The sequence below is a fragment of the Ipomoea triloba genome, chromosome 6, assembly GCF_003576645.1.
Source record: "Ipomoea triloba cultivar NCNSP0323 chromosome 6, ASM357664v1".
Classification (NCBI taxonomy): domain Eukaryota; kingdom Viridiplantae; phylum Streptophyta; class Magnoliopsida; order Solanales; family Convolvulaceae; genus Ipomoea; species Ipomoea triloba.
In genome coordinates, this window is record NC_044921.1 from 19,067,849 (window position 1) to 19,078,186 (window position 10,338).

The following is a 10,338-nucleotide window of genomic DNA, read 5'->3' on the forward strand; positions in this document are numbered from 1 at the left end:
GAATATATGATTTTTAAAAATAATAATAAATAAAGCAAAGTTGTAAGGCGCTCCTGAGGACTCGCCAGCATGGGCGCTGCTGTGCGTGAAACGCGCATAACAGCTGTTGTTCACTTGTTTGTGTCAGGAGTTGGTCAAATTTTACTGTGCTATGAACCTCTCTTTGTAGAGGAACCCTTTCCCCTCTCTCTCCTACCATGTTGACAACTTTTCTGACATAAACCAAATAATATCCCCTGATAAGGGTGCTCTAATGACATAAACTATTGCAAAGGGACTATATTGGACATGGAGTTCAATGAAAGAGGTTGTAGAATTATGTTATAACTGAGGACAACCTCCAACTAAGTTGGTCGGACAATTGGCTCCTTGTAGAATTGTGGTCCTTTGTCAGCTAGCTAGAGTCACAATACAAGCTTCAGCTAGAGCACACATTTGTGTACCGCAGGCAAGTTTTCCATATATCAAAGAATTATGCAATGGTGCAGTAGACAATTAGGAATCATGGACCTGTTATAGCATAACTTCCAACTTCTCTATAAATTGCAGATAGAGTAATCAAATCTGGTGTGGGTTTTATACCTTAAAATTCAAAATATCTAGCAAAACATTTATCAAAGAGAAAACATAATGAAGAAAAAAAAAAAGCAGGAATCTAAGAACTCACCTGCAATTATCGTCAAAACAATCTAACAAAATAGTAAATGTTAGAATTTATGCAACATCTGTCATTTCTTTCCTTTCTAATTCTTCCTGCTCCATCTCCTTAACTGCTCTTACAAGACCTTTTGTAATTGCATTGAGATGCAACCCATTCCCCTTCATCTCCTCTAGTAGATTCTCAGCCTTTACCCAATTTAAAGCATTTAGGCAAAGAGATTGGATCAGCTTATTATATTCATCGGCATTGGGTTGAACGCCATGCTCCTTCATCTCTCTCAATAATGCAAGAGCCTGGTCAAACTGTTCAAGCTTGCAATAAGCGCGGATAAGTGTATGATATGTAGCTGAGCTCAGCTTAGAGAGCTTCTTCTTGGCATCATCCAAAATTTTACGAGCCTCATCCATTTCAAGTTTCCTCACATAACCACTTATAATTACTGTGTATGTGTAAACATCAGGTTTCAGGCCCCTATCCTCCATCATTTTCAGCGACTTTGTTGCCTCTTCCATATCACCTTGTTTGGACAGTGCAGTGATAACTGTATTAAAGACCGCATTACCTGGTGGTGGACCTGCATCAACCATACTCACGAGCAGACTTTTGGCTTCTTGAACATCTTTGCTTCTATGTGCCTTCTTTTCCCCATCATCTATAGGCCTACATAACCCTTGAATAACCGATGAAAATGAAAAAATGGCGTGCTTCCGTTCATCTTGTGAAAAGCCCTGGACCATCTCCAATGCAGAGTAAACATCTTCATCTTTTTCACACAGAGACTTAATCAAGAAATTAACAGAAGTTTGGGGAAGACTAATTCCATTCCCCTTTGCAGCCACGTAAACAAGATGTGCATCCCTAGCCTTGTTTCCTTTACACAAAAACGAAATGATCTTTCCTACTCTACAAGCATCGGGCAACTTTTGAGCACCTAGCATCTTCTCACTAACAGAGCAGGCCCAATCGTAAATTTTGCGCCTAGAAAGAGCCTCGATGGTGAAATAATATGTATCAGAATTTGGTTCACAACCTAAGTCCCCAAACTTATTAAACACCTCATAAGCTGCCTTGCCCTTACCAAACCTTGAAAGGAAAGATATCAACTCGTTAAGTATGTCAGTACTCAAAACTCCAATCTCGTTTTCTCCAAGCTCCTTCAACAAACTCCACAGAGCATAGGCATCTCTCATTGTTTCTCCACTACATATCGCCCTGGTTAGCATTTCAAGCATTGTGGTACTCAGTGCCATACCAGGTCTCCTCAAAGCCCAACTGCAAAACTCAATCAAATTCTCCCTAGGAATATACTCAGTTTTGAGCACTTTTATAACATGCTCCTTATCAATATTCAAACCAATATCCTCCAGGCTAGACTCTAAGGATCCGTCAACCATTCCACTGCTCTGAAGTAAAGACAACATTCTTTCCAGCTTCTCAACAGAATCATCACCTTCCTCCTCCTCCTCCCCTAGAGACACCTCAGGAGGAGGAGGCTCGCCGTCCTCAACGACAAACGGAACGTCACCGTTTTCAACGGCGAAATCATTCCCGGCAGTGAAGCCATCACCATCGGCTTCACCGAAAACAGAGGAAGATCCATCATCGGCGGATTTTTCCTCATCGAAAGCGCTGGTCCAATGACCAGACGCAGAAGCGTCGTGTGTGTTAGGAAACTCAGATTCTTCGGAATCGAGTGAAGAAGGATTTGAGGAGAAAAACCTAAAGGAGTATTGGCAAATGCAGTTCGTGGAAGCAGTGAAATGTGGAGTTGGATTCAATGGAGATTGAATTGAGTAGTGGCATACCTGAGAAGCGCTTTGGAGTAGGGAGTGCTTTGGTTTTGCTTCGAGCCTTCTGAGAAGAGCTTTTCTACCTACACTGATCGTCGATCTCCACATCTCTCCTCCGTAGACTGTAGAGTGGAGCGCCGGCGGAGTATATAGGGCTAAAATACATAACCCGATTTGGAAGCCCTTTTTTTTTTCCCTGAAGAAAATGGCAATTTTGTCCAATTAAGTATTTAGATTATTTAAGTTCAATCTTTTAACTATTTGTTAAGATTAAACTAAGGTTACACATAAATATGATATATCTATCTTCTCTATAATAAAGCACAAGACTTTTTGCATAACAAAAAATAAAATATCTCTTTATAATAAAGCACAAGACATTTTGCATAACAAAAATTAAAAATTTTCCCGCCCAAACGAAACTACATCATTTTGAGCAATTTAAAAAAAAAAAAAAAAGAAAAAAAAAAGTTAAAATGCTTGACAGTTAATGTTCTTTTGACACGTAATTAAAACTACATCGTTTATGTCTTTTTGAGCAATTTAAAAAAAAAATTGAAACGCTTGACAACTAATATTCTTTTGGCACATGTAATTAAAATTACATCGTTTGGTTTGCATAGCTAAGTGTTTTTTCAACATCAAGAAGGAGAATTAATTGGAAGCATCATTAAACTTCATTTCCATCCGAAAGTAATTAAAACTATATCGTTTGGTTAGCGTAAGTGTTTTTCCAACATAAGGAAGGAGAATTAATTGGAAGCATCATTAAACTTCATTTCCATCCGAAAGACAAAATCGGGTAACTTCTTGGACACCATGTCCGTTAATTCCCCAAACTGTACGTGGGTTACCTAAGTCACAACAGTTCCAACTAATAGTACTCATTGGGATTGGCGGGTCTGGATCCCAGAGCCAGAGAAGAACAAGTTTTTTGAACACCTATATGGAGTGCAATTAAAATTGTATGTTTGGCTAAATCAATATGGACAAGATTCAGTGGAAGCATCAAACCAAGAATCACGTATGAAGGACAAAAAACAAGAATGCCCAATCCATCATCACTCTGCCTTCAACCTCAATATCTCCTTTGCTGTCCTTAACCTAAAATATGGCATGTGCTCCTACAACCAAAATGAAGTAGTATAGGAAGAATACTAGTATTAGTACATTATTATTATACCAAAATTCCACAATCCGGAAACACATTCATTCACACAAGCAAAATGTTTCTCGACTTCCCTTTCATATGCTCTATATATGTTTTCAATCTCATAAAAAGCTTCTTCTCACCTGGCTAAAACAAAGTCCCTTGTCTCTGCTGTAGAAATCAACATACTTGATCATAAACATGCCGCAGTCAAACCTGGGTACAATACAAATGCCAATTCACATTATCAGATGAAAGAAACTCAAACATAAGGCAACAAAATCAGTAACATTGGAATTAACTTCACTATTCTGGAATGCCCAACATAATCCTATGTGTAAGAACTAAGAAGTATACTTTTTCAAGTACAGTATCCACAGCATTTGGAGTTCAAAACATCAAAATGCCCCTCAACTCTTAAATCACTCAACAACATCAAACAAAAATTGAAATAGTCATAATGCAGATTGGATATTTTGGTATCACACCACTCAAAATGGAGCAATTACAAAACATATTTGCAATGGACCAAACACCCCGGGGGGAGGGAGCAGGAGGAGGATGTGCCAATGAGGAGAGGGAAGGGAAATACATGGGGGGATCATCTAAGGCACCAAGGCTGTAGGCAGAGCAACCCAAGTATAATTCTTCACATTATTAACCTGTACAAGTCTATACTTTGCTCAAATGTCTCTAGTATTCAATACCAATTCCCTTAATAGCAACTTGCAAAACTAAAATAGCGCGTGATCACAAATCTAAGGGGGGTTAAGAGGGAAATTTGCATCTAGCACCAGCTAAGCAGATGCTACTGCCTTTATCTATCATAAAACGCAACAAAGTAATCAACTTTTGCATGAAAAACAGGCTATCTATCATTAAAGCAAAGGATAAAGCCAGCAGGAAACAGCCAAATAAATATATTCTTTCTATAACAGGATATAAAAAAGAAAGAGAGAAAAAAAAAATCTTTAAGCTGTTTGACCAGTTGGCCACCCACCCATTTTGTTGCTCAGGAAGGTCTTCAACAAATTCTTGCTCCCATGAACTAACATCTATCAGCTTCCCACTCTTGTCCTTCACTTCATCTACAAAGTATTTAGCCTGTAGATGAATACATAGGTAATATAATATGTATTTTTTCACTCCAAAGCCCTAAATATACAAGAGAAATAGTCCTTTTCTCATTCCCTTTATTGGTCATGGTTAATGAAGTATGATCAAAGATCAGTAGATCACCTCTCTCTCTCAGGAGAGGGAGGACAGAGAGACAAGGAAAGGTGACAAGTGAAAGTAAGAGGTGTCAAATACTCAAATGGACAGGTTAGCCCGAAGTCCAGTCCAGACCGACTCACTTGGGCTGGACCGGGCAATCCATTTATTACAATGAGCATACTAGGGCTAGCCCATTTTATATTACGGACAAGGCTGAACTTTAACTTTTGGCCCATGGACCGGGCCGGTCTGATCTAGCATGTTGACCCATGCATTTTTAAAAAGATATAATATACATATATACTTTAAAGGAGTAATGGCCCATGGATTATCACATTATAAACTGTGAAATTGATTTTATGTCTATTAAATTGCTATGTATTTACTATTTAGCTAGCTAATTGCCTAACTAAGCATACTAATTAGTAATTAATATTACCTTAAAATATTTTAAAGTTGTAAATTTTTATTTGTTTCAAATTGAAAAAATTATTCTAACTACTTAGTAGTTAGCAGTTGCAATTTGTAAACTTATTTTTATTAATGGTATTACATTATTGATTATTGATTCCTTCATTTTCTTGTATGATTCTTAAGCTAAATAGTTGAAAATAAATATGTAAACTTGTAAAGCTAATTTAGTAGAAAGAAAACACAACTTAAATGAGTTGATATATAATTTTTAAATTTTATTTTTTTCTTTTTAGGGTTAAAAACCGGGCAGGACTTTAATTTTTATGTTTCCAACCAGGCTAACCCAGCCCAAACCTGCCCGTTTGGCACCTCTAGTGAAAGTGAAGAAAATAAAAAGGTAAGAACATGCAATCTTTCTTAAATAAAATTCATTCACATATCTGCAAAACTTACTAGTATTGGCATAACACAAGGATCTCTTCCCCTCAATGAATCAAGATACTGGAACTTTTCATCCTTTTTGTTGATGACAGCTAAACACCAATGCACTTCTTTGTGGATAGGAACAAAAATCTGAGCAGTTAATACAATACCAATTCACACTCAAAATTTCTGGTTATGTAACAACAAGAAGACTTAACAATTATGAAATTTTACTTTGTCACATTCAAGTAGACAGTACCCCAATTTCCGTTGAGAAGTCCATCTTCGCACAGATTGGTAATTGTAGCCACCTCTTGTTAACTAAGCACAATAATATTACCAAAATATGTTGGGCACAATCAGATAAATTTTTCTTTATATAAATGCATAGACACAAAAGTCATGTATGAATTGTGATCACATGAATGATACCACATAAGCAAAAAAGTTAAAACTCACACTACATAGGATCTCATCCAGGGAGCAAAGCAAACTGAAATTAATAACCATAGGGTATTTTGGAGTTGTTAGTATTAAACACAATCAACTATAGAACAAAGTGTTTTTTTTAATTCTTAGAAATTACTCAAATTAGTCACCAGTTACCATTATAAACAGAAACAGACAGAATCTTCAGGCATATAATGTTGTTTTTTTTTCTTAACAATGTTTCTGAATGAAAAATAAAGCACTTGAAAATGGATAACATACACTCTTGTAAAAGAATGTGTTGAAGAAATGGCATCTCAGGAACTTTTGTGGCTCCTGTCTTTCTCTCTCTTTTAACAGCCCAAGATAGACATTGATAACCTGCAAATGAAGAAATAATATACTTAATGGGGCAATGGTTTTAGGTACCTTATTCAATTTTTATTTTTGTTTTAGAAATTAATAATCCAACCACCATCCATAAAGCAAACAAAATCAGACACATCACCTCATCATTCAACCATGCCCCTGGTTTCAAACACTGCAATGACTTCCCAGTAATATCAATGTTGGAATTCTCATGAGTTACCAACACATTGTGCCTGCAGAAAGTAAAACCAATAAATTCTCACATTTCAGGAAATAATAATAATAATAATAATAATAATAATAATAATAATAAAATGACAGTCCATTCTAGAAAACCTGCAACCCTACCTATTGGAATTAGATAAAGCACAAGCAACTTCAGCATCTTCCTCCTCAGTGAGAGAGACAAAAGGTTCCTGAATTAGACACTGTACCTCCTTCACCTCCCCTGCTTTCTTCTGAGGCTGCAAATGCAATAGGCGTTTCTCATACAATTCGATATCGAACTTGAGCCTTTTGAACATATCATCTTTCTTATTCACGGCAGCAAGCAACTTCTTGTAGGATGGGAGGTCCAGATTATCCAATTCGGTAACCCTGGAAGAACTAGACGGTTTAAGTGTCCTCTCCTTCTCCTCGCCCTCGTTTCGTACGGAAACATCCAAAATTTCCACTTCCTCATCGCTATCCTTTGGAGGATATTCTACTCTCACCTTCTCTACAACCTCAACTCCTTCATTATCGACCTCAATCGCATCCTCGTCTTTCCTTACATACCTCAAACAGCGAAATGCACTCTCCTTCGCCCTCTCGTACCGCTTAGTCAAAAGACTCCCACTTCTACTGTCTCCAAAATCAAGCTTGCCAGAAAAATTCCTCGAATTCGCAGAGAATCGGAACCTGGATTGTCTACAAGGAGCGTGAACTTGTCTCTTTAGCTGGGCGGTAACTTCCGGATACCGGAAAAACCTCGAGATTGTGGACTTTGCCGAAATGTGTGGTGCCGCAGAATCGGGAGGTTGGTGAGCCGAGGAAGGTGAAAGCTTGGGCTTTTTGGAGACGTGATCGAAGTTGGGAGAGAGAGTATTGAAATTTGAAGTGAAGTAATCCTCGACCCGTATCCGATTCGGAGCTAACGCCTCCATTGCAGAAGCTCGAAAAACCGGCACACGCTTCTGGAGAAGCGCGGATGCATTCAGATCCGGGTCATAACATGCTTAAATTTTAAATTGAGTTTATTACCGAAATGGTCCCTCGACTGTTACGAAATTATTAATTTGATTCTCAATAATCTTTTTTGTCCAATTAAGTCCCTCGACTTTAAATATTTTAATCACTTTGATCATCTGTTTATTTTGTCGATAAAATCGGTTCCAAATTGATAATTTTATTATGGTCGAAAGGTCAACTTGATAATTTTACTATAGTCAAGAGACCAAATTTGTAATTAATTTTTCACTGAAATTGTGTAAATTAGACTAAATTGATAATTAATTTTTTACTTGTGTAAATTATGATAACTCAACTGAACACATTTATTCTTATTTAAGTAAATAGATTAATCCGTAGGTGTATTTCATATAATATTATTTGAGGAGTATGATTGATTAAAGTAAAATTTATTTTTGGGACGAGGGAATATGGCAAGATGCATGTGGTAGCCTAATAAAACTTTATATTTATTTGAGAAAAAAATGTATACTTTACTTGCCCACAAATTTATATTTTACTAACTGTACAATAACATGCACTGTATATCACGAACCACAAACCACAGATTTCCTCACATGCATTGTGTTTTTTTTTACTCGAAAATCGAAATGATAAAAATTCGGATTATTTGAGGAAATTTTATATTTTACTAACTGTGTAATAACATGAGTACATGACTCTATATCGTGATCCACAGGTTGCCCCGCATACATTGTGTGTTTTTGTTTTTGTTTTTGTTTTGTTTTTTGTTTTAATTTCCTTTTATTTTTAAATTTTTATTACTCAGATTTCGATTAAAAAAATACAATCAATCTCATAAGTTAACTCAATAAGCTATGAGTCTACACAAAGGATAAAACCAAAATAGCACCATACAAAGTTATTAGCTCGAATTCCTAATTAGCTCGGTCCAATTATAAGAATATAAAGTTAAGCCAAAATAACTAATTAAGGCCCAAACTAATACAATTGAAACCTTACAACTATGCCACTAACACTACCACCATCACCAACCCGCCATCTCAACTTGCACTGCAAGAGCCTTCCTAGCTTGCCAATACTTACAGCACAGAAGACTAGGTAGTTATAGCCATATCAAAGCACATATACACTAGTATTTTTACCGTGCGTTGCACGCAATGAATTTGTTATAATATTTTAAGAATATTTGAATCGATATACAATTATATAAATTATAACATTGAATAATATATAGTGTAATTGATGGAACTGGTTGGATCATTTATGTTTTCATTGCTTGATTAGAGCAAATAATTGTCCAATTATCTGTGCGATGCACGGATTATTTTTTTTTATTGTATATTTAGATAATAAAATTAAAGATAAAATTATTTTAAAAATCTAATATTGAACGTGTACATTTATTTGAGTTTAAGATTAGTGCAAAGTATCACTAAATTAATTGAATAATATATGACTTGTTTGTTTACAATTATTTTAAAAAGATCGATATCTAATATGACTTATGTAATTCTATTATTACTAAATTACTAAAATAAATATAAAAAATGAGAAATAATTTAATTTTAACTATTATAAAAAGAAATCGAATGACCAATGTTTAGCTTATTTACCATAACAATTACTAAGCAATTACACAAATATATGTGTAATTATTCTTTTATGCCTTAACTATATTAATTTTTTACCATATGCATATATAACAATGTGATTCTTTGATGACAAATATAATATTAAGGATTGAAGAGTTACTAGTTAATAATTATGAAAAAAGTATAATGAGTAAATACCAGTGGAGGTCCCCGATTTTGATGGCACCGCCACTTTTAGTCCTCAACTTTAAAATCAATCACTCTTAGTCATCCGACTTTGATAGCATTGCCACTTTTAGTCCTCAACTTTTAAATCAACCACTTTTAATCCTCTTACTTTTTGTTTATAGCCACCTATGGTCTTTCCTTTACAATTGGACATCTAATGTCATTTTCTCAAGGGTAATTCAGTCATTTCATAATTGATGTATTAAGTATTATGTTTCCTCATCAGAATAATTGAAGAAACCCTATTTTCCACTCTCCTTTGTTAAAACTAAATTTTGGACCAAATGACTTAATTACCCTTGAGAAAATGACATTAGATGTCTAATTGTAAAAGAAGACCATAGGTGGCTAGAAACAAAAAGTAAGAGGATTAAAAGTGGTTGATTTAAAAGTTGAGGACTAAAAGTGACAGTGACATCAAAGTCAGGGGACTAAAAGTGGTTAATTTAAAAGTTGAGGACTAAAAGTGACGGTGCCATCAAAGTCGGAGGACCTCCACTGGTATTTACTCAAAATATAATACTTATAAGGAATCCGCCACCATCCTTCCACTGGTATTTACTCAAAATATAATACTTATACGGTCTCCGTCTGTTTAAAAGGTTTTGCCATTAATTATACAAACCACTCTCTATGGTAAATTTATAGGGTCTTTCTCTCCGTCTGTTTAACGGTTCGGGGTCCACCCGCATGGGAGCTGGCCTAGGGGGAATCGTCACTTATGGGAATTGAACCCGGGTTATCCCAAAATTCTTCCTCACAAAGAGAGCTCACTTGCCACTTGAGCTACCCCACTGGGTTAATTAATTAACATTTCATTTTATTTTGTTTTGTTTTGTTTTTTTTTTTGTTTGGGGGGGGGGGGGGGGGGGT

The 10,338-nt window shown here is 35.8% G+C and overlaps 2 protein-coding genes across 4 annotated transcripts; both read right to left on the bottom strand.

Annotated features, from left to right (window-relative positions):
* Positions 1–552: 552 nt before the first annotated feature.
* LOC116021619 (pentatricopeptide repeat-containing protein At3g02650, mitochondrial-like) lies at positions 553–2,638 on the bottom strand. Its single transcript, XM_031262070.1, has one exon. The coding sequence runs from the start codon at positions 2,557–2,559 to the stop codon at positions 715–717; it is 1,845 nt and encodes a 614-aa protein (XP_031117930.1). The 5' UTR covers positions 2,560–2,638; the 3' UTR covers positions 553–714.
* Positions 2,639–3,203: 565 nt separating this feature from the next.
* Positions 3,204–7,641, bottom strand: LOC116022541 (putative ubiquitin-like-specific protease 1B). Of its 3 annotated transcripts, XM_031263284.1 has the most exons (8): positions 6,800–7,641; positions 6,591–6,684; positions 6,365–6,463; positions 5,888–5,974; positions 5,684–5,803; positions 4,602–4,705; positions 3,745–3,817; positions 3,204–3,575 (listed from the first exon to the last, which is right to left on the bottom strand). In XM_031263284.1, exons 1-8 carry the CDS (start codon positions 7,594–7,596, stop codon positions 3,513–3,515), a joined length of 1,437 nt encoding a protein of 478 aa, XP_031119144.1. In that variant the 5' UTR covers positions 7,597–7,641; the 3' UTR covers positions 3,204–3,512. The 3 variants fall into 3 exon arrangements, 2 of the variants coding, with proteins under 2 accessions (XP_031119144.1, XP_031119145.1); XM_031263285.1 differs by lacking the exon at positions 5,888–5,974; XR_004099237.1 differs by lacking the exon at positions 3,204–3,575 and having other exon boundaries at positions 3,765–3,817; positions 4,602–4,689.
* Positions 7,642–10,338: the final 2,697 nt, after the last annotated feature.